This window comes from Anabrus simplex, chromosome 2 (assembly GCF_040414725.1).
Source record: "Anabrus simplex isolate iqAnaSimp1 chromosome 2, ASM4041472v1, whole genome shotgun sequence".
Lineage (NCBI taxonomy): Eukaryota > Metazoa > Arthropoda > Insecta > Orthoptera > Tettigoniidae > Anabrus > Anabrus simplex.
This window is the reverse complement of record NC_090266.1, coordinates 482,470,551-482,496,241: the sequence shown is the minus strand read 5'-3', so window position 1 is coordinate 482,496,241 and position 25,691 is coordinate 482,470,551. Positions and strand designations below refer to the sequence as shown.

At 37.0% G+C, this 25,691-nt stretch overlaps 1 protein-coding gene across 3 annotated transcripts in view; it reads left to right on the top strand.

Annotated features, from left to right (window-relative positions):
• Rip11 (Rab11 interacting protein) overlaps window positions 1–16,046 on the top strand; it is a 302,722-nt gene extending 286,676 nt beyond the window's left edge. For all 3 annotated transcript variants that reach the window (XR_010859090.2, XR_010859089.2, XM_067139175.2), the window contains one exon: window positions 13,517–16,046. Coding sequence is in view for 1 of the 3 variants with exons in the window: in XM_067139175.2 (XP_066995276.1) it covers window positions 13,517–13,523 (7 nt within the window). In the remaining 2 variants the exon portion in view is untranslated. The remainder of the gene's footprint in view (window positions 1–13,516) is intronic.
• Window positions 16,047–25,691: the final 9,645 nt, after the last annotated feature.

The following is a 25,691-nucleotide window of genomic DNA, read 5'->3' as shown; positions in this document are numbered from 1 at the left end:
ATATTTTTTTGTATTGAAAAGGTGGCAATTGACAAAACTAAAGGAATTGTATCACAAGTAGATCTTCAATACGGACAAACAAAATGAAGTTTATAACCTGCAATAAGTGGTATGTTCCGAGCTGTCAGCGGAGAGATGGCGTGGAATGACATTAGTAGATGAATAAGTTTGAGTGGCATTTAAAAAAGTAGGAAAGATCACAATATGAAGATAAAGTTGGAATTCAAGAGGACAAACTGGGGCAAATATTCATTTATAGGAAAGGGAGTTAGGGATTGGAATAACTTACCAAGGGAGATGTTCAATAAATTTCCAATTACTTTGAAATAATTTAGGAAAAGGCTAGGAAAACAACAGATAGGGAATCTGCCACCTGGGTGACAGCCCTAAATGCAGATCAGTATTGATTGATTACTTGATTTGAGAACTGGAAAAAAATCAAGAGAAAAGCAGCTGGACTTGTGGTGATTTCCAACAAAATTGTAATGCTTTGAAAATGTTGCAAAGTTTGTGCTGGGAAGAGTTAGGAGAAAGTTGATGAGCTGCTTGACTAAGTGGGATGTTCCAAGTTGTCAGTGGAGAGGTGGCGTGGAATAACCTTGGTAGACATAATCATTCATATGTGATTGATTGATTGATTGATTGATTGATTGATTGATTGATTGATTGATTGATTGACAAATAAGTTTATGTGGTGTTTTTAAAAATAGAGAAGATAACACGCAATATGAAGATAAAATTGGAATTCTAGAAGACAAATTGGGGCAAATATTTGTGTATAGGAAGGAGAGTTATTGATTGTAATAATTTACGAAGCGCGATGCTCAGTAAATTTCCAAATTCTTTGCAATTATTTAAGAAAAAGCTAGGTAAATAACAGATAGGGAATCAGCCACCTGGACAACTGCCCTAAATGTAGATCAGTTGTGATTGATTGAATGATTCATTCCATTCATTCATTCATAAGTTTCTATTCTCTTTCTTTCCGAGCTAGTTGTTGTCCATGTTTCACTTCCATACAATGCAATGCTCCATACGAAATTCTGCAGAAACATCTTTTTAATTCCTGTAACATTGTTCGAAGTGAGCAAGCTTCTTAACACGTTGGAGATGCCGCCCATAGTTTCTATGGGCGCTTGATTTTGTTGCTACTGATGGCGCTCAGAGAATGTAGGAGCATATGTTTTCACTCTGTCTGGCAAGAGAAGCCACTGTTCCAGCGAGCTCTGACTTCATCAGGACACTGTCTGATGCTTCTAGTGAACATGCAGTTTACTAGTTATGATCATATCAAGAGCTCTTTATTCAAGGCACTGATAACACAGCTGCGTTCCAACATAGCCTGTGGCTGCATCATCGCCCACTCTCAGCTGTGAAACAAGCAGGAAAGTACGTGCGTGCGTGTGTTCGGGAGGTTGGCTTGTTTGTGCCATTCTTGTAGCTATTATGTCTAATTCAAGCGCACACAATTTAGACTATGAATCCATCTTGGATGTTCTTATGGAAGATTCAGGTTCTGAAATGGAGAAGCATGATGATTTCATACAAAGTGACCATGAGGATTCTGACGCTTCAGGCAAGTAAACTTATTATTTAGCTCATTTCAAATAGGTACAAAGTGGGTTCTGTAATATAGTTTCATACTGCGTCCCTAATAATTTTGGTTCTTTCCTGTGTACAGATGACAACCTACAGCAACCCGATGCAAGTCCGTTGTCAAGTTACGAACTGCAGGAAAAGCTTCAAAACAAAGGGAGGAAGCATGCAGTCCAGAAACCCGCTATTGATGACGGATGGTCATTTACCGATAATCTTCAATTACCCGTATTTCAAGAAAAAAGTGGAGTGGAGTCGGAATTCTAGTGGATAATAACAGTGATGCACATCTTTGCGGCCACCTTTAAATGCTCGAACCCATATCCTAACCATTCCATCGCTCGTAATGTTTGGTCCGTAAACTGCACAGATCTCACGATGAATATCGATTGCTTTCAGACCTTTTGCACTCAGAATGCTAGTAACAGACCAGATTTCACAGCCGGCGCAACTCTGTCGGCGAGGCCATTTCAAATGCTTGCAAACAAACGTACACAAGGGCGACTATTGCCGTAATGGCATCTCAGCCTTGCAAATACTGTAGATGCAGGTACACAGCGCGCATGCACGGAATGCTGACCGCAGTGCTGCATCGGCGGAATATCAAAATGGTACTTACTTAAAAAACATGCCTCGTATTTCAACTCCTTTTTTTTCTTTTCTTATTTTCAACCCCACTCCTCTTACCTCGATTTTCCGAAAACAACAAATGTATATTTCTTCATTTTTAAAGGAGATTCCAAATACTAATTTTCACATCTGTAACATCTTCAGTTATTTATATATAATTATACTCATAAAAGTAATTTAACTCCTTTCACACCCCCCTCCCTAAAAGTGCGTGTTTCTTTATTTTTAAAGGAGATTCCAAATACCAATTTTTTGAGACATAAGTATCCTCACACAAAGAATTCAACTAATTTTTCAATTCATTCACCCCCGTAAGTGGATTTTCCGAAGACAAAAGAACACGTGTTTCTTTCCTTTGAAAGAAGATTCCAAATACAAATGTTCTTGTCTGTAACATCTTCAGTTTTTGAGATATAAGTATCCTCATAAAAAGAATTCAACTCCTTTTTCACCCCAGCCCGTTAAGTTGATTCCCCCCTCCAAAAATGCGTGTTTCTTAATTTTTTTAAGTTGATTCCAAATACAGTTTTCATGTTTGTAACCTTAAGTTTTTGAGAGATAAGTTTCTCCATAAAAAAGAATTAAATTTTTTCACTTCCTTTCACCCTCGCCCCTGAAGTGAATTTTCTGAAAAGCAAACAAACTTGTTCCTATTTATACTGTAAAGGTGCTTCCAAATGCCAATTATCACAACTGTAACATCTTCAGTTTTGATATATATGTATCCTCATAAAAAGGAATTAAACCCCTGCCCCCCTCCCCCCCACACACACAAATGTGTGTTCCTTTATTTTTAAAGGAGATTCCAAATACTAATTTTCACGTCTGTAACATCTTTAGTTTTTGAGATATATGGATCCTCATATGAAGTATTGAACTAATTTCAATTAATTAATCCCCTGTAAATGGATTTTCCAAAGACAAAAGGTTGCATGTTTCTTTACTTTGAAGGAAAATTCCAAATAAAAATGTTCATGTCTGTAACATCTTCAGTTTTTGAGATATAAGTATCCTTATGAAAAGAATTCAACTCCTCTTTCACTCCACCCCCGCCTGTTAAGTTGGTTCCCCCCACCCAAAAAATGCGTGTTTCTTTATTTTTAAAGGAGAGTCCAAATACCATTTGCCACATCTGTAACCTTCAGTTTTGAGATATAATTTTTTCCAGAAAAAGAATTCAATTTTTTTACTTCCTTTCACACTCCCCACTCAAGTGAATTTTGTAAAAACAAACGGTACCCGTTTCTTTAAAAGAGCTTTCAAATACCAATTATCACAACTGTAACATCTTCATTTTTTGAGATATATGTATCCCCGTAAAAGGAATTCATCTCTGTTCTCATCCCCCCCACCAAGTTGATTCATTTTTAAAGGAAATTCCAAATACCAGTTTTCACGGTTGTAACATCTTTAGATTTTTTGTATATATTTGGTATATATATATACACACACATACATACACACACATTCTCATACAAATAATTCAACACATTTGTCAATTCCTTCACCCCCGTCAAGGGTTTTTCCCGAAAACCAAAGAATACATGTTTCCTTATTTTTAAAGAAGATTCCAAATACAAATTTTCATGTCTGCAACATATTAAGTTTTTTTGAGATATACTGTAGACATGCTAATTTTAAAAATTCACCCCCTTTTTCAGTTCCCTTTAAGTGGATTTTCCAAAAAAAATATTTATAGATCTTTACTTTTACAGCAAATTCCGAACACGAGTTTTCAAATCCGTAATATGTTACGTGTCTGAGGTAATTTGCAGATATAGTCTTTTTAAAAATTCACCCCGTTTGTCACTCCTGTTCATCCCCTATTCATCCCCTATTCATCAGAATATCCAAAAACACAGAAATACGTGTTTCTTTATTTTCAAAAGAGATTGCAAATTTCAATTTTCATGTCTGTAACATCTTCAGTTTATAAGATATAAGTCTCCTCATAAAGGTGTTCAGCTCCTTTTTTCATCCCCCTTAATGGGATTTTCTAAAAAAAAAAAAAATACATGTTTATTTTTAAAGGAGATTCCAAATACTAATTTTTACGTCTGTAAACTGGTTCATGTTTGTGGGTTACTGTAGTCACGTCCTAGTTCGTGAACCATGGGCAACGGCTGAGTGGCCTAGTAAGTGGTCCTGAGAGTCGGGATACCAGTTGCTATGGAATGGGAGTGGGCATCTCGGACATATTCTGTGTCATGGCTCTCCTTGTGCTCAGGTGGCTAGGACTATGCAATTCACCGGTGGTCCATAACCCGTTAGAGGATAGATCCTCACTTGGACTATGTGCAAGTAGGGTAGCATCCTGCTTCATGAATTTACCGAGCTCAGAACATTTTAAGCAAGCCTCGGACCTATAGGAGTAATGGAGTCCCACTCCCATTTCACAGGCGAGCGACTCCTTGGAAACAACTTGGCGAACAAAATGGAATTCGATGGGGAGCTATCAATATTAATGGGGCTTGTGGAAGAAAGAAGGTAGAACTGGCTGAGTCAGCAAAGAGGATGCATCTGGATGTGCTAGGAGTAAGTGATATTCGGGTAAGGGGAGATAACGATGAAGAGATAGGAGATTATAAAGTGTACTTGACGGGTGTTAGAAAGGGACGGGCATAGTCTGGGGTAGGGCTCTTTGTCAGGAATACAATTGCACGCAACATAGTTTCTGTTAGGCACGTAAATGAGCGAATGATGTGGATAGATTTGTCAGTTGGAGGAATTAGGACAAGGATTGTGTCTGTGTATTCACCATGTGAGGGTGCAGATGAGGATGAAGTTGACAAGTTTTATGAAGCATTGAGTGACATCGTGGTCAGGGTCAACAGCAAGGATAGAATAGTGCTAATGGGCGATTTCAATGCGAGAGTTGGGAATAGAACTGAAGGATACGAAAGGGTGATTGGTAAATGTGGGGAAGATATGGAAGCTAATGGGAATGGGAAGCGTTTGCTGGACTTCTGTGCTAGTATGGGTTTAGCTGTTACGAATACATTCTTCAAGCATAAGGCTATTCACCGCTACACATCAGATCCATAAGACTATATCTTAACAGACTTTGGATTCAGGAAATCTGTTAGGAATGTACAAGTTTTTCGCGGATTTTTCGATGATACAGACCCCTATTTGATCTGTAGTGAACTAAGTATCTCTAGGCCTAGGGTAGAGAAAGTGAAATCTGTCTGCAAACGAATAAGGATAGAAAATCTCCAGGACGAGGAGATTAGACAGAAATACATGGATATGATTAGTGAGAAGTTTCGAACAGTAGACAGTAAGCAGGTTCAGGATATAGAAAGTGAATGGGTGGCATACAGGGATGCTGTAGTAGAAACAGCAAGGGAATGCCTAGGAACAACTGTATGTAAAGATGGGAAAAGGCGAACATGTTGGTGGAATGATGAAGTGAGAGCAGCCTGTAAACGTAAAAAGAAGGCTTATCTGAAATGGCTCCAAACAAGGGCTGAAGCAGACAGGGATTTATACGTAGATGAAAGAAACAGAGCAAAGCAAATAGTTGTTGAATCCAAAAAGAAGTCATGGGAAGATTTTGAGAATAACCTGGAAAGACTAGGTCAAGCAGCAGGGAAACCTTTCTGGACAGTAATAAAGAATCTTAGGAAGGGAGGGAAAAAGGAAATGAACAGTGTTTTGAGTAATTCAGGTGAACTCATAATAGATCCCAGGGAATCATTGGAGCGGTGGAGGGAATATTTTGAACATCTTCTCAATGTAAAAGGAAATCATCCTGGTGGTGTTGCAAACAGCCAAGCTCATGGGGAGGAGGAAAATGATGTTGGTGAAATTACGCTTGAGGAAGTGGAAATGATGGTAAATAAACTCCATTGTCATAAGGCAGCAGGAATAGATGAAATTAGACCTGAATTGGTGAATTATAGTGGGAAGGCAGGGATGAAATGGCTTCATAGAGTAGTAAAATTAGCGTGGAGTGTTGGTAAGGTACCTTCAGATTGGACAAAAGCAGTAATTGCACCTATCTATAAGCAAGGGAACGGGAAGGATTGCAACAAATATCGAGGTATCTCATTGAGTAGTATACCAGGCAAAGTATTCACTGGCATCTTGGAAGGGAGGGTGCGATCAGTCATTGAGAGGAAGTTCGATGAAAACCAGTGTGGTTTCAGACCACAGACAGGCTGTCAGGATCAGATTTTCAGTATGCGCCAGGTAATTGAAAAATGCTACGAGAGGAATAGGCATTTGTGTTTGTTTCGTAGATCTAGAGAAAGCATATGACGGGGTACCGAGGGAAAAGATGTTCACTATACTGGGGGACTATGGAATTAAAGGTAGATTATTAAATTCATTCAAAGGCATTTATGTTGACAATTGGGCTTCAGTGAGAATTGATGGTAGAATGAGTTCTTGGTTCAGGGTACTTACAGGGGTTAGACAAGGCTGTAATCTTTCACCTTTGCTGTTCGTAGTTTACATGGATCATCTGCTGAAAGGTATAAAATGGCAGGGAGGGATTCAGTTAGGTGGAAATGTAGTAAGCAGTTTGGCCTATGCTGACGACTTGGTCTTAATGGCAGACTGTGCCGAAAGCCTGCAGTCTAATATCTTGGAACTTGAAAATAGGTGCAATGAGCATGGTATGAAAATTAGCCTCTCGAAGACTAAATTGATGTCAGTAGGTAAGAAATTCAACAGAATTGAATGTCAAATTGGTGATGCAAAGCTAGAACAGGTCGATAATTTCAAGTATTTAGGCTGTGTGTTCTCCCAGGATGGTAATATAGTAAGTGAGATTGAATCAAGGTGTAGTAAAGCTAATGGAGTGAGCTCGCAGTTGCGATCAGTAGTATTCTGTAAAAAGGAAGTCAGCTCCCAGACGAAACTATCTTTACATCGGTCTGTTTTCAGGCCAACTTTGCTTTACGGGAGCGAAAGTTGGGTGGACTCAGGATATCTTATTCATAAGTTAGAAGTAACAGACATGAAAGTAGCAAGAATGATTGCTGGTACAAACAGATGGGAACAATGGCAGGAGGGTACTCGGACCGAGGAGATAAAGGCTAATTTAGGAATTAACTCGATGAAGCTGTACACATAAACCGGCTTCGGTGGTGGGGTCATGTGAGGCGAATGGAGGAGGATAGGTTACCTAGGAGAATAATGGACTCTGCTATGGAGGGTAAGAGAAGAAGACGGTGACCAAGATGATGATGGTTAGACTCGGTTTCTAACGATTTAAAGATAAGAGGTATAGATCTAAATGAGGCCACAACACTAGTTGCAAATCGAGGATTGTGGCGACGTTTAGTAAATTCACAGAGGCTTGCAGACTGAATGCTGAAAGGCATGACAGTCTATAATGATTATGTATGTATGTATGTGTGTATGTATGTATGTATGTATGTATGTAAACTTTTTAAGTTTTTGGGATATAGATATCATCATTTTAAAAATTCACCCGCCTTTTCACCCCCTTAGCGACGGAATATCCAAAAATCCTTCCTTAGTGAGCACCTACATGTTAATATGAATGTATCCCCTAAATTTCATTTCTTTATGTACAGTAGTTTTGGCTCGGCGATGATGAATCAGTCAGTCAGTCAGGACAAGTTATTTTATATATATATAGATTAGCAGATAAGTTCCTGGAAATGGGAAGCATTGACAACCCAGTGCCCAGCGTGAGTAATATCACAAATTCTGCTGCACGACTGGGAGGTATTTTGCTGAAAGGATTTCGCCCACCACAGGGAAGCAGTATGCTTCTAGGCACTGTGAAGTATGTTCAGACAAAGGGCCAAAGAATAATGGAAAGAGAATTAGGAGGGAAACTCTTTGGTTCTGCAGCATTTGTGATATTGGTTTATGTATGCTGGATTGTTTCAAAGCTAATTACTGCTTGTAAACAATTATACCCATACCAGCAGTTGACCTTGTAGACTAGACTGCGTATATATCAGTAGTATGGTTAGTTAATTTGTCCACAATATTTACAACATTTTAAAATATTAACCTGACTGGTATCCATAGCAACATCAGAAAAGAAATATTTGCTTGTAAAACATACTATGTTCATAAATACTGTATATATAATAAACTGCTATACTATTATAATAATTAAAACTTAATTTTGTGAAGAGGAAAGTCAGGTCTTTCTAAATATTCCAACAGTTTTTACAACCATCGCTTTACCTAAACTTGAAAAAAAAAAAACCACATTAAAAATCCTGTGGTTTCTGGAGGATAGCGCTTTCAAATATGGTTGTCTCCAGTTTGTTAAGAAAGGCCTTCTTTACTTGTGCTAGTCTGCATTTTATGTCCTCCTTACTTCTGCCATCGTTATTTATTTTACTACCCAAGCAACAATACTTTAAGACTTCGTTTCCTAATTTAATACTTCCGGCATCACCTGACTTCATTTTACTGCACTCCATTACTTTTGCTTTAGGCATATGTATTTTAATCTTGTACTCCTTCCCCAAGACTCTGTCCATACCATTCAGCAATTTTTCCACATCATCTGCAGTCTCAGATGAAATAACAATATCAGCAAATCTCAGCGTTTTGATTTCCTCTCCTTGGATTGTAATTCCCTTTCCAAATTCCTGTTCGATTTTCTTTACTGCCTGTTCTATATAAACATTGAAAATGAGGGGGACAAACTGCAACCTTGCCTCACTCCTTTCTGGATTGCTGCTTCTTTTTCAGCGCCCTCTTTTCTTATCACTGCAGACTGATTTTTATACAGCTTGTAGATAATTCTTTGTTCTCGGTATCTGAGCCCGAACACCTTCAGAATCTCAGATAGCTTGGTCCAATCATCATTATCAAATGCCTTTTCTAAAAATACGAATGCCTTGTACATGGGTTTGTCCTTAATGCAGCCTTTAAGATCAGATGTAAAGTCAGGATTGCTTTACTTGTTAGTACATTTCTTCTGAAGCCAAATTGATCTTTTCCCAATGCAGCTTCAACTTGTCTTCCCATTCTTCTGTAAATAACACATGTTAAAATATTGCAGTTGTGAGATACTAAACTAGTGGTGCAGTAGTTTTCACACTTGACATTACCAGGTTTCTTAGGAATAGGTATAATAACATTGTGCCAAAAATTGGATGGCACTTCTTGTATCATACACTTGCGCATTAAATGGAATAACCTCACCATGCTGGTTTTTCCTAAGGCAGTAAGTAATTCAAGGAGAATGTCATCAGTTTCAAGTGCCTTGTTCCTATTTAGGTCTCTCAAAGCTCTTGTTGAGTTCTGACCATAAAATTGGATCTCCCACTTCATCAGCATCAACAGACTCTTCTTGTGCCAGAACCATATCATCTATGTCTTTACCTTGATACAACTGTTGGATATATTCCTGCCATATTGCTGCTTCTTTTTCAGCGCCCTCTTTTCTTATCACTGCAGACTGATTTTTATACAGCTTGTAGATAATTCTTTGTTCTCGGTATCTGAGCCCGAACACCTTCAGAATCTCAGATAGCTTGGTCCAATCATCATTATCAAATGCCTTTTCTAAAAATACGAATGCCTTGTACATGGGTGCTAGCGCACGCTGGCCTCTCTCTCTTGTAGAACGATTGTCGTCCCGAATTCCCAGCTGTAAAACACACACAATGCTGTAGTGAGTGGGATGGACGATACACTCGCCAAATAAAGCATCAAAAAGATACGCTTAAAAATCATTAAATTCATTAAAATTATGAACTAAGAATGAACACGGCACTGAAATATGCGAAACTATCACATACAAAACAGATCAATATGTTTCATACATTATTAACATACGACTTTGATGGGGGGAAAAGCACAGAACCATATGAAAAAACATGTGGCCTACAACTCCAACGAAACTACGCACAGATATGGCATTAATAGCGCGCAAACCACACAAGATACTTAATCTTTCGTCCCGATTAACGGAGTTGCTAGCGCACGCTGGCCTCTCTCTCTTGTAGAACGATTGTCGTCCCAAATTCCCAGCTGTAAAACACACACAATGCTGTAGTGAGTGGGATGGACGATACACTCGCCAAATAAAGCATCAAAAAGATACGCTTGAAAATCAGGTTGCGCAAATCAATCACTCAGTCACTACTGACCTTCATTTAGGGCAGTCGCCCAGGTGGCAATTCCCTATATGTTGTTTTCTAAAATGATTGCAAAAAAATTGTACATTTATTGAACATCTCCCATGGTAAGTTATTCCAATCCCTAACTCCACTTCTTATAAACGAATATTTGCCCCAATTTGTCCTCTTGAATTCCAACTTTATCTTCATATTGTGATCTTTCCTACATGGGAAGTGTTTTGACCGTACTGAAGATCATATTGTTAAAAAGCAGGAAGAAGTAAAAATAAATCGGAAAATTGGAAGACGAGTTAAAAAACGGAAAGTTTCCGGGTAATTCGGAAGGATTGGCAGATATGCAAATTACTGTAATAAAACCTTCTTGCACAATAAGGCATTCCAAAATCTTCTAGTAATCATTCTTCAACTACACATAAAGGCTGATGGACTGTTACCACATTCCACCTCCAAACCAAACCGATACATGTTAGCAAGCTGCAAGCTTCTGGCAAGACCAATGATCTACCGCAGTTGAAGCATAGTGGCCAGAAGGAATAGACGTAGAGTAGCCAGGCTGCACTAAGATAAGTTCAGAAAACATTTCCAAATTCATTAAGCTGTGTGAACACAAGACTTTTACAGGGTTTGTTTGTTTGTTTGTTTGTTTGTTTGTTTGTTTGTTTGTTTGTTTGTTTGTTTGTTTGTTTGTTTGTTTGTTTTTTACATAGTATCACCCATCATAAGTTTATGCAATTAAGTCAAACATTTTTATTAATTGGACCATTAAAAGACATCTTATTCAGTGATTTTTTTTATAATCTTTATTGTATATATGTAGTAAAGAGCTGTGGCAGTTTCCTCAAATGTAACTTATATTTTCCTAGCGGTATGAGGGCTGAACGCCATGTGAAGTGTCAAATATGTTGTAGCCAAAACCTGTGTGGTGCTGCCCATTAATATGGAGAATTTGAATTGTTTGGTGTTTGGAACAGTGATGACCATCCCATGCTCTTCATGCATAAGCATTTGTTGGATCTCGCATATGCTATGCAAGCATAGACCCATAGTAGGCTCCGTGATGACATTGTGATTCTTAGATGATATGACACTGTAATTCTGTTGTGTATCTTAAAGGGGTCATGTCAGAAAACTTGGTGCCCTTCAAGCAGCAATTATCTTTTTTTTTTTTTTTAATCAGCAGTAGAACAGTTTTGGTATATTTATTTGCAGGGTGCAAAAAAAAAAAAAAAAAGGGCAAGATGTTTTTGGTGTACAAATGTGAGAAAATTCAGTATTAAGAGACAGTAACCCCGTGGTGTAGGGGTAGCGTGCCTGCCTCTCACCCGGAGGCCCCGGGTTCGATTCCCGGCCAGGTCAGGGATTTTTACCTGGACCTGAGGGCTGGTTCGAGGTCCACTCAGCCTACGTGATTAGAATTGAGGAGCTATCTGACGGTGAGATAGCGGCCCCAGTCTAGAAAACCAAGCATAACGGCCGAGAGGATTCGTCGTGCTGACCCCATGACACCTCGTAATCTGCAGGCCTTCGGGCTGAGCAGCGGTCGCTTGGTAGGCCATGGCCGTTCAAGGGCTGTAGTGCCATGGGGTTTGGTTTGGTTTAAATTCTATTTAGCATACAGAGGATTGTGTGTGAAATGAGGGTTCTAACCATGCAGCAAAGGGTGAAAGACTTGATGAAAATTGGTCTTCATTAGCTGTGGCGGTAATATATTTCCATTTACTTTTATTTAAATGCAAACATTTGTATTGGAGAGATGATGATGATGATGATGATTAAAATGGCAGTGTGTGGCGTCCGGAGAAGCCTAGTGCAGGTCTTTCAAGTTGATGCCTTATAGACAAACCGCATGCTTGTGATGATAACGCCCTATCTATGATAAATTGTAATGCTGAAGCCACCACACGCATACGCACACACACTCACATACACCCAGCACCTGAGCCATCGGAATTAAGCAGTGAAGGTTAAAATCCTCAGCCCAGCCTGGAGTCAACCCCAAAACCAACCATTTAGCCATGGAGCCGGACATTGGAGATATTATCGTCATCATCCTTATTTTTCAGAGTGTACTGCCTGCGTGTGAGTCAGTGAATATTACAAAATTGGTGTGCAGTTTTTCAGGCAGCAAATTTGCAAAAAAATTTTTTTTAAATATCTGCTAAAAAGCTGTGCCTGAATTAAGTTTAATGTAGTTAGTCTTTCACACACAATTGTAGATCACATACAAGATCTCACTGGTGATATAGTTCATCAGTTATATTGAAGCTGGAAACAAATTTATTGTATTTTCATTAGTTTTGAACAATGGTACTGTTGACTCCAGCACAACCTGAATGGCAGTTTCTGTCAGAGGTTTAAGCTTCAAACTAGATTAGGTGATGATTGTTTAAAGTTAAAATACATCTGGGCAACCATCCTCAAGAGAACTAGATTTCATCATAACTAGTGATGAATTGTGGGTTTATGTGTACGAATTTGAAACAAAGTAACAATTGTCACAGAGGAAGTAGATCAATTCATCGCAACTAAAAGTAGCATGCTTTGTAAAGCTGTTATTGATAATTTAGTGCAACCTTCAAAACATTGTCCACAAAGAATTTTTCCTTCCTGGTTAAAGTGTAACTGGAAGCTCTTTGAGGTTTGGCTGAAGCTAAGGAAAAGCATTCACTGCCAATGTCCAGTCAGGCAGAGGAACATTTGGGTTTTACACCATGATGATGGACACATCAACATATCATTCATTGTTTGTAAGTCCTTGGCTTCCAAAACACAACAGTCTTCCCATCCCTCTACACAGTTGACTTTGTCTTCCAAGACTTTTATTTGTATTACATGATGAAATACTCAAGAATAGCATTTTGACACAATTGAGTGGATTCGGGAAGAATTTCAGGGAAAGACATACACATCCAGAGGTTCATGAAATCAATCCTGGAAGCCCTGTATGTGTATTCAAGGAGACATTGCAGCTCACATTTGTGGGTAGTGAAATAATGGTAAATTATTCAGTGCTGTCTGACTGACCTGTGAGACTGCTGCCTGTGATTGTGACATATAATCTTTTGTCCTCTTTGCATCTCTGTTCTCACTTGGAAACTAAAATTAACCATGCACAGTGAACTGTGAATCTATTCACTAAAAATATAAGTTCAATTATCCATACAATAGCTTGTATAACTTCTTTCTCTCTTTCTTTCCAGTCATTGAACTGCAACCTAGCATCAGTCACTGTTTCCAGCCTGTCTTACGTGAGATTGACAAGGTATAACTTCATATCAGTTCTGTTTAATTGTTACAATTTTATATTATTTATCATTGTTTAAATTTAAAAATTTGAAAATACAGTTTAATGAAGTTTCATATTTCTAGGATAGTATTCTGGTATGTTAATAGAATATTAGTTAATCCCTTGTATTGAATCAACTTTCCATGGAATTAATGGAACTAAGTTTTAAGTCCTTACTAAATGATTCAGCCATTGTCTCAGAAAAATGTAACCCATATTTATTTTATCTTGAACTTCCCTGTAAAATATGTGCTCTTTTTACTTTCGGGAATGTTTTCATATTTCTTCTGACTTGCTTGCTACTGTGTATTTTATAACAAATTTGTGATTGTGAAATTGAACTAAAAGAGAAAAGAATGTACTTTGACATCAGATATTTGAACTTGCCTAATAAGGAGGCTAATGCAAATATTATAAATTTTAATCACTCATCTGCTTCTGAATATTTTAAAGTAAATATTTATTAGTGTTTGTGTTCATGTTCCCTGGTTGTATGTGACAGGTCACAAGAAATGTAACTTTATCTTCACCTAGGTCAAAATTTAGTTATTACTGGAAAGAGAAAGGAAAGCTGAATAAAATTATGTGTTTGTTATTAAAATATAGTTTTAGAAAACTAATTTTGAAATATTTGATTCTTCAAAGTTAACAGCAATAAAATTACTCACCCTCAGTTAGAAACTAATAAACAAGATTTCATTATTTGTGATTCAGAAAGAATGTAATTAGTGTTTACTACAATAATCCAAAATCATGAATTGTTGACCCTAGATGTTATTTTTAGTTGTCCTGAAAATTTTTCATTGTGAAGATGAGGTTCCTTTTACCATGACTTGTCACTTGCGTTTTAATGTGATCATTGATACCTTAATTTCACTAGCCTCTAGAGTGATTGCGGAGAAAAACTGTCACTTATTTCAGGATTAATTGTTTTTAGCTTTTACTCATCTTTTAAATAGCTTGGAATATGCTGATAGTTAACATAGTTGTTACAGTGCAATGTAAGCAACAGCTGTACTGTTCTTTTAATCATTTGTATGTTTAGTATAATTTGTGATGTTATATATTGGCTTATTATCAGCTGGTTAATACTGTGGCCATTATAAAACTCTAATTATTAAAATGAGTTATAATGACAACAGTGCAGCTCTAGTCTTTCTCTCTTAGTACCAGTAGACTCATTAGTACATCGTGTACTTCATGTTCAGTTAAGTCTCTCTTTTTGTACTGAAAGCCCTATTAGCATAGTTATCAATTCATCATCAACTCCAAGGAGACTGTCCTCAAGCAGCTTACTTGTGGTAGGGTATACAGTTGGAGGTTGCTTAGTTATCGAGGTAAGTGTGGATGATTCAGAACCATAACTGAACAGGTTCACTTTCTCATTAGGAACACTTATTTGAGAAATGTAGAAACATGACTTGCATATCTGGAGTGTCATATGGAATGATGAATACCAGATCAATTCTTAGAGGCATTGGTGGTTGGTCATTGGGAGAAATACTCTACCCCATTTCATACCCAGTTTAACGAATATAACTTCACCTTTCACTCCTCTGGGGGCCTTTGAGGCCTGTGTAGAAATAGCATTGTTTTCTTTTTAATGTTTTTTTAGAAGTGTACAGTTCAAACATTCAACGGAATGTGGTTTCCCATTTTGGTTCGGTCTGTGTCCATCATTGTTTAGTTTCAGAGATCTCATAAGATTCCGTCTTTCAGTGTAACTAAGCCATTGTCTAAGTAGTCTGTTATGGAGGTAGAAGAAAATGCCTTATTTTTGTATGTCTCTGTGGTGTGTAGAACAAATAAGCTGCACCTGTTCTTTTACAAATAAATAACTTTAGAAAGAACATTGTCTTATATCACACTGCATAGACATAAAATAAATGGTTGTATAAATTATCCATGTTTTGCAAAGTTATGGCATACTTCAGTCCTGATCTGTATTGAAGCAAGTTAACCACTTCCGTCCTCAAGTGTCTTGATACATGTCGCAGCATTGTCCAGCCTAATTTATTGGTAATAGTATGAGTCTTCCTACTGTGAGGGGGATTGCTTTTGTTCTCAAGACATCTTAACTAACATTGCTCAGATGTTTCTTGTGTCTTGTATTTATATATTTTCTTTGCCAAGACTGAACAGGGTACAAACAATTTATTTTTTCTTGTTGTGAGATATTCGGAACAGTGAGTGATCATAAAGTATGTGATGTTAGGTCATAAACATTATACAGCGAGTTTCTTTCATCGGTCGACCGGTAGCCACAAGGTGCCTGCCATTGACTCATCACTCCATGCTTCATGACATAGCAACAAGCGCAGCACTTCTGTCACTTTGTAGGGGCCAGTGATTTAGATGTTAGGCCCCTTTAAGCAACAGTTGTCATGATCTCCTCTCACTTTCTCCTTAGTTGACATGAAATAACAATTAAAATTATGAAAACAAGCACATACTTATGACAGGAGATGTTGGAAATGTTCTCCTACATCCACACATTTTTGGCATTGAGTTTGGAAACTCTAATTCACACACATTAGGTTTTTTTAATAATGAATGCCATTTTTCTTCAGTCTGCTGAAACTAATTCAGTATAACATACATTTAGAAAATACCTTGAAAAGTGTATTAACAGATTATACCTGAAAAAGAAACCATTAATAAAAAGTGAATAACATATTTCATTCTTGAAAGAACATTATCAGATTCTATCAAATCACATTTTTTTTAAATAAGTTGATGAAAATGATTAGGAAATGTAAAAACATTTGTTTAAAATCTGTTTCTATCCTTTTAATACTTGAAAGTTAGAACTTACATTAATGAACTGATCTAGCAATAGTGATGATTAGAGCCCGGAAGTTAGGCATTTATTTTTGGTTAAAATAGGCGGGCAAAAAGGTACTTGAAATACTGAAAATAGGCAGTACTGTAATTAAAATAGGCATTTATTAGGAGTGAAAGCAAAGAGGAATCTCACTCATATGAAAATATGTATATTAAATACTCATTCATTTTTATTATCAATTTATCACATAATTAGCATACTTACTCTTACTTTCCTTGGTTACAAGCAACAACAAGGTGCTTTTTCAAAGTATCAACTGTCGTAGACAGATGCTTGTCAGAAAGAATGTTTTTCATCATGGAAAAGGAACGTTCTACTTCCACTGAAGTGATTGGTGCGAATTTGAAACAAGCTATTTCGGAAGGAAACATGCCAGTTAAAACAGAATTTTCACCTTTCAGAACATCATGAATGTTCTTCATTTTTTCAATGTCCATATTAGCACTCAGAACACGTTTACACTTTTCACTAACACTGCTTCCTTTTTCTCCTGGTGCTTGCAGCAGTTGATTACTGCATCTTCGAAGATCGTCATAGATGATACCAGCGAATGATCTCTTTTTTCCAACTTCAAGATTGCTTCCGGTATCACACTATAATGTGCTGTTATAAATGCCAGATCATTGCTGAGCTCTTCATGGTCCAACAACTTTTTTTACCTCGTGAACTGAAGCTATCTCATCTACTGATACGGCATGAAGTACATCACGTATCTTGTCCAAATTGTTGCTTTAATATATGACTGCTGAGATCCAGGTTCCCCATCTGGTGAGAATTGGCTGTGGAGGTAAAGGGAGCTCCTTGAAAACCCGGATTCGGGAGGGTGATTTTAGGAAGATTTTCTTGGTATTCTAAACTAACTTATCCACGTCAGGATGCAAACTTCTTACCTCTTCAGCAATTATGTGCAGTCCATGGGCTAGACATGTGAGGTGGAGCATTTTTGGAAAGAGAACTTTCAAAGCTGTAGCTGCTTTTTTTCATGTAAGGTACCGCATCTGTGACAAAAAATAGGACATCATCATGCCGTATTCCATCCGGCCAGAGTAACATTAATGAATTTATGAACAACTGTGCCACTGTGGAACAATTTGCTCTCTCCATCTCTTCTGTTGTCAAAAGAAATACTGATGATAGGTAAGTTTGCTTTGCTTCCATAGTTCCAATGATGACGTTGGCCATGTAACATCCCATTGCATCCGTAGTTTCATCAATGGGGATCCAGATCTTCTTTTCTGCAACTCTGCTTCGAATCCTCTGCAGGGTCTCTTCAAAGGAGTTATTCAAATACGTTTTTCTTAATGTGTATTCTGACGGAACTTCTTCTTTAGTGTACTTCTGCAGAAACGTCCTGAGGAACTGATTTTCCAGTTTCCAGAACGGAATTCCGGAGTCCAAGAAAGCTTTACATACAGTAGATCCAGGGGAAAACGGAGATTGCCTTCTGACTGTTGTAACTACTGTTGATATTAAATTGATCTTAGGGCCAACAATATTTAATCTAGACTTATGTTTCGTAGCTGCAAAATGTTGAGTTATAAAGTACTTTTTTTCGTGATTAATAGAATTTTCGCAGATTTTGCAAAAGAGTATGGCTCTATCAGTAGAAAGTGTATCCGAACCTAATTCGCGAACATAGCCATGTAATTTACCTCGCAACGATGAAAATTTCGGCATGATAAATAAGTCAGCGCGAACTCCCGAGTTGCCTTTAACAAGTTCAACAGTAGACTACCAGCTTCTTTTATGCTTGACCTGTTAGACAGAAGTGATTTCTTCCCTTCCTCTGCATTATCTTATTTCAAAATTGGGAATACCAGGTAATTACGTATTGTCACAGCAAAAGGGGTGTGAGGAAGGAGAAGAGACGCACTTCTCTCATCCTCTCTCTTTCCTGGTATTCATTTTGCTTGTGCATTCCTTTCAATAATGAAGGTTCTGCTGTTTACAGAGGTTAAATGAATGGGTTGAGAAAATAAGTTTTTCGAATGCCTGAAAACAAATAAACGATTTACAGGGAACAATATTCTAAATAGGTATTTGTGACTGAATATGTAATTTAATTTGTGCAACCTTTTTTGTCTTCGGTATACGGAAATTAATTATGTGCTTTTTAAAATGTGTAAATCGCAGAAAAAATTGCATAACGATCAAAAAGACAAAAAAAGGCTTCAAATCTTAAAATAGGCAACGGAAGCCAAAATAGTCAAAAAAGGCAAAATAAAAATTGTCTCTACACTTCCTAAATGCACAAAAACATATTTATCTCTATCTGATTCTTCAATATATCCAGTCAGATAAAAAAAGGCATTTTGCCTAACTTCCGGGCTCTAATGATGATGATGATGATGATGATGATGATGATGATGATGATGATGATGATGATGATGATAATAATAATAATAATAATAATAATAATAATAATAATAATAATAATAAAGCTACAAGTACAATTCCACATATCCCAATGACATAACAGAAAGTTACTGACAAACTAGCCAGCTGGCCTCATGCCAACGTCGCAGCATTGCACCATCTTGCACTATTTACTGGATTAGTAAAGAGAGAGGAAGTACTGCCGGAGCGCATCATTAAGATAAGTTCTGTCTTTCAAGTATTAAAAGTATATAAACAGATTTTAAACATGAATGTTTTTACATTTCTTAGTAATTTTTTTCAATTCATAATGTACCGTCAAATGGGGTGATTTCGGACGGTTTTGAGGTTATTTTCATCTTAACTCATGAAGGGAATCTTAAATTCTATTGTTATCATCCTAATAATGAGGAATATATCCAGTTAATATAATACCCTACAAACGAAAAATATACGCTAACATACATGTTCCTGAGAAAACAAAAAGGAGTGTCCGAATTCGCCCCATACATCGAGGTGATTTTCGACACACATGCTTTTTAAACCGCTATCCAAAGTTTCAAAGCGTATTAGTTGATTTCGGACACAAATAGTCCTTTGTTTTAATTCTACGTTCTTTCTGCTGAAGTGTTGTGATATTTAAAGTGTTCTGAAAGTGTGCAAAACATGACTAGCTGGTTAAAATCATTGTAATGACAAATTTAATGTGTTACTGATCGATCTTTATTTTCTGACAAGGTAAATGTAAAAATTTTTGGTCTAAATTGAAATATTAATAGTTATAAACTGCACAGAAGTCCTACTGAAAGATCTTAATCATTTTTTTTTTTTACAAAAGATACAAATCGTACTGCAAAAAGAAGATCGATTCTATGAATATGTAGCTGCCATGGCCTATAAATCTAAAATAGATTTTCTCTGAAAATAAACATTCCTCTCTTCTCAACTTGGGCTGGAGGTATTTTCAAAACTTGTTCTTCAGCTATTGTATCCTCATCAGGGATGTTAGGGAACACAAACACTTTTCTGCTGTTTTTATGTGGGCACAAGTATTTGATATCCACATCCCATGAATGAATGTTTTAGGCCACGCCAAAATACTGCCTCGTATATTCTCACTTCCTCAACTTGTATTTATAATCTGTAACAAGGAAAGCAACACCAGAACGTCATTACCTTGGTCTTTACCGTCCTTGTGTGTTTTATCGCATTCATTTTCATTGCTTCTGTACTGCTTTAATCTCGGCGGAAGTCACGGCCAAAAATCGACTTCCCAGGAAGAACTTTTCATTTGCAGCGGCGAGAAGTAGCCGGTTGTGTTGGAGGGTAACGAGCTTCCGTGGGCATTTCCTTCCTCATTTAGCACTGGTTGACCTCAGAGTTTGTTCTAATGTACTTTCTGCACCTTATTTTGTAGGGTGGACCAAGGTATACCATACAAATCAAATGCTTTCCAATAAGACAACTTGCCACCTTTAATATCACATAACTTACGGCTTTTTCTAATACAGTAGTTTTGTTTCGTAATTACTCCTGGAAGTAGCTCCTTTCTGCCTCTGATAATTTCTAGGCATAGTCCGAAATCATCCGGTCTGCTTTCAATTTTCAATAAAATGTGCATAAAATACTACTTTTCTCTAAATCACACCAAAATTCCACAGAAATCGTTTATAAATACTTCAGTCACTTGACCTCGCTAAGAACCATAGTTATAATGCATGAACTTTTGACAAATCCAGTGCATACTGGAAATTTTCCAAAGTATGAAGTCGACTCATAATAAAAAAACGCAGAATGCGGGAAACTATTTTTAAGTGCAATTTGATAGAATCTGATGTTCTTTCAAGAACAAAACTTCATTCTGTTATTAATTAATGGTATCATTTTCAGGTATAATCTGTTACAAGGGATTTTCTTTTTGAAGTACAGTAAAACGTCTATAACAGACACCTTTGGGGCCAAAAAATTGTCCATTACGAAGGAGTGTCTGCCCGAGAGATGGTATGAAACCCGTACCATTAAACATAAGTTGGAACGCAATAATCCATGTATTGTATGCGTTAAAAACTCATGCAAATAATTGTATATAGTATTGCACAATATACTGTACTGTACTCACATGAGAAAATTTTAAATGCACTGCTGCAGCTGTGATGTATCAGACAAAAACACTTCTATGAAAACCTCTATTGAGCACACTGTACAATATTACCGTTCACCATGTAAAAATTAAGAATAATATACGAGATTTTGAAACTTTAAATCAATGTGTACATGTAGCAGTCTCCAGTTAAACATTACCACGTGAAAAAATCCTTAATGTTTGTTTTTGTTCCCTTGGATTTAGCAATGATATTTTCATTGTGTGCAAATAAATCCTGTGTCAAATTTACACCGTTTTTGTCACTTCGTTTATAATTGAATCGTTTCAGTCACTTAACAAAGTCGAGAGCCTAACTGTACGATGTTATTGGCAGCACATTAATTTCCATATTTTCTTCAAAGTCGTGATTAGCATCACCTTCACTGCCACGTTCATCAGATTCTTCATTTTTGTTCTCCTTCCCTTGGATTGACTGAAGAATAGTTTGTCTCTCCACTCTCACACTCTGTTAGAATATGAATCTTGTGTTGTTTCCATGCAATCAAAAATATCAGATTTTATTTTGGGATGTCTACCACTAGCAGGAAACCCAGCTTTAAGAAAGCAGTTACGAATTGTTGAAGCTGTAACATTTTTTCCATGCATTGGTTATCCACGAAATTGCTTGGAGAACATTCAATCCCTTTCTCAGTGTTTGAAGGGTTACATCATTCCCATTATGTTCTAATACAGTGTGTTTCATCACTAACTGTCTGTACATAACCTTGAAGTACTGGATCACTCCTTGGTCAAGCAGCTGAGAAACTGATATTACATTTGGTGGGAAAAAGACAATCTTCACATTTTGCAACTTAATTGTATCTGGATGCGATGCTGCATTATCGAGGAATAACACTTTTCCCTCCTGGCGTATCTTTCTCTGTCCAGTTGTCGTAGCCACTCTATTTCTCTGGTGATCTATGCTTTCCTCTTCGCTTTCCATTCAGTGCCAAACTTCATAACGTCCATATTCTTAAAACACTTTGATTTTGCAGCTCTGCCTATCACAAGGGGCTTCTCCTGTTCTCTACTCATATTTGCACATAAGAAGACCGCGAGACAATCTTTCGCAACTTATCCACCAGTACAACGATTTCCTTTGAAACACAGTTTTGTTGGTTATAGCATGGAAAAATAATCCAGTTCATCGACACCAAAATGTTTGATTGAAATAATAACATTAAGTTATTTATTAGACCACCACGTGTAACCAAAATGTTTTCCGGAGAATACCCCTGTGATTGAAGGTATTTTTTCTTGCCAGTTTTCAACAATCTCCATATTAACAGTGGACGATTCTCTGCAAATCGCTCTGAAGTTGATACCATGTTGCTTTCTGAATATTTCTAGCCAACCATTCGAGGCTTTAAAATCTCTGACATAGGGACATTGTTACCTTGTCGATGAAAGCTCCACTACCACTTTGAAACAGTTTAATGTGCTGTTCATTGCCATTTAAATGCCATTCTTTTACTGGTTCCTCTTGATTTTTCACAGTTTCAGCTTTATGATAGTCTATTATGCCTACCTTTTCTTTTAGAGTTAAAAACTTCCCCGGAGCCATGTTAAAATATAACCAACTTTCTAACGTAAAACTGAACACATCGAAAGCCCACAAGTCAATTAAAAGTAACCTGACAGTGGAACTATAAATTCCAGCAAATGCCTTCCAAAAATGTGTACAACGTGCACCGCAACCTACGGTGCCTGCAATTCTTGGAAGTACCACCTGTGAAAAATGGAAGTGAATTCTGTATAGGCAACAAATACTTTTTTGGAAAAGAAAGTAAAGTGTCCGTTAGGAAAGGTTTAACTGGAATTTCTAGTGGCTGTGGTGTGTCTCCATCTGTAATAGAGGGTGTCCGTATAAGAGGGGCAAATTATTCGTACACAACATAGGGTTAAATTATGGACCCAGAAAATTGTGTGCCAGTGAGAGGTGTCTGTTAAGGCAGGTTTTACTGTATTTTCTAAATTTTATGTTATACCGAATTAGTTTCGACAGACTGAAGAACCTCAGTTTTTTTAAGTCGCACTCATTAATTCATCTCTCTGTTCCTCTCCTGATTATGTTTTGTAGCTCGCCATGCTAAGCTCCTCAAAACCCTGTTTTTACCCTTCGCTTCTTGTCGAGTAAAGAACCCGTTCTCTTCAGTTTGTTTAAGGGGCCGATGACTTAGCTGTTAGGCCTCTTTAAACAACAAACATTATCATCATAATCAGTTTGTGTATGAATTTCCACATGCTTTTTCTATGTGGAGCGCGTACACCTGGAAATTGTGTTATGAGTAGTCTTAATGGCTTCTCTGCAAGACACTGTTTACACATAACTATCATACACAAATAACCTTTCCTGTAGTATATACACATGTGGTGGTACTATGAGAATTATACCCCAAACTAACACTTCATAACGCAACAAGGAGCGACTGATCAAGCCCAGAGCACAACTGAGAAAGTCAGGGAATTTCTGTGCTTATTGCTATGCAATGGAGGGGGGAGTGATGAGTCAACGACAGACAGGCACAGAGTGTGTGGCAGGCTGACTAATGAGGGACACTCACTGTGTTAGTTTCGTACTAAGAATTTTATTTATATTGAATGTTGAAGCTCAGGCCAAAAATAGCTTATGAATTTTATGATATACATCCTTATTATTAAGCTATTTGTTATTGAGTAGTTATAGATGATTTCTGAAAACTGTTTGGGGCCTACTTTGAAATGATTAACCTCATAAAATACTGTATAGTAATTGTTTTAATTTTGACAATCTATGCTATGTATGTAACCTTTTATGTTTTCTTCTAAACTTAAATTTTATTTACTTTTTTAAGAAAGGTATCTCATAAGACCAGAAACAACATGGTGCCCAGCTTTCCTCCAATACTGGTAACATAGTATTTGTGTTAAGCTATGTTGTCTTCCAGCTGACAAAGCTTTCAGTGCCCAATCCAAGGCCAATTTACTGTATATGTTGCATTTACCATCTTTCTGCACATGAATTCCAAAAGTAAATTGTTTTCCATGCCTTTATACATATTTTAAACAATTGTCCCCTTATGAACCTTTTGCTCATTTGTAATATCTAATTGCAGGGTTTGGGAGCAGGTAGTCATATGCCACATCAGACTCAAATTGAGATGTAAGGCAATCATTTGTAAATAGATCCAAGTATCATGAAATAGTATCTTGTTTTATTTTTCATCTGGTTGATCGAAGTGTCTTGAACTTCCCTTGCTAAGATGTACATGAAGCAATTATTGCTAAATATGTTATTATAACATTGAAAGTGTAGCACTGATGTGGCATAGGACTTTGTAGCTGGAATGTTTTATGTTACATTGAATGGCACATACATTATTTTAACATTTTCCAGTGACCATTTATGTTCTTTTGCATGAAACACACAAATAACAATGTTGCAAAACAGCTTAGTTAAATCCAAATTCTATAACTCCTAAATAAATTTGTTCACATTGGTTTCTATGACCTGATTGTTGACTTTTGTACAATATATGGGCAACTTTAGAATATAGGGAAGAAGATCTGGATATCTTTAAATTTCAATTGATTAAGTGGTAACTTTTCTTAATATTTCAAACCCTGATAGGATTTGTTCTCATGATTGACAATGTTTCTTTAAATAAACCTTATTGCATGTGAACTTCACGGACATAGTATTTTGATTTATCTGATTGAACCTAAATCTATAAACACTTACAAATCAGAGCAATTTTACTTCATTACTATGACATGAAATCGCCTTATTTTGTTATGTTTTAGTATTACATTGTGCTTCTGGATTGTGAATAGCATAGATTCAGTTGTTTGGAAATTTTTTTGACTTCAGCATAGCAGGTAGAGGGGTGGGTGGGTGTGTTGTTACTAGAAGATACTAAATACTCTCAAAGCATTTCAAACAAATGAAGTGCATCTATCATGCAATTGTGTTCTAGTTCATGTTTTAACCTGAACATTCTCAGAATACGTTACAAGGTGTTTGCATTCCCATGGAATTTATTTGGTTTATTTAACGCCGAAGTGCACTGGTTTTAAATGCCCAGTCGTCTCTGTGCTGCGGGAGGAGTTCTAAGTGTGGTATTTAAATCTTCTCAGATTCGTGCAAGACATTGTTTAAAGCAACATAACTTTGATATTATTTCACGGATTTCAGTACCTTTACATACATGTTCAAACTCTATTCTTTCAGAAAATATGATGCTATCTTACCTTAATAGTTTTGTTTGGTGTGGAACATCTTGAAACATCCCGCTTTGCAGTCTGGACACCAAAACACTGTTTCTCTCAGAATTTTCTGCTTGTAGCACATGACACACCATTTGTTTGGCCTAATTCTCTCAGGGAAATGCCTTTCAGTGAGACAAAACACTTTTTGTCTGAAGAATGACGTCCAGGCACCTTTCTTTCAAATGAACCAGAATGTTCCACAAGCAGTGCCTGGACGACATCCACTCTAAAATTTCAAATGATCTATTGTAGATTCCTGTGAATTCCTCCAGCAGATGATCATTGCATTTAGAATTGCAACATTCATTAACCTCCTGACTGGTTTTCAAGCCCGCATTCTGGAATGAAGTGGTAAGAATAAGCCTCTAGGTCTGATTCATTCCTTAGCATATATATTTGTTAACTCACCCATAAAGAACATCTTAAAAACATTCACACTATCACATTCTGTAACTGCTTCATTCTCAGGTCCTGGGT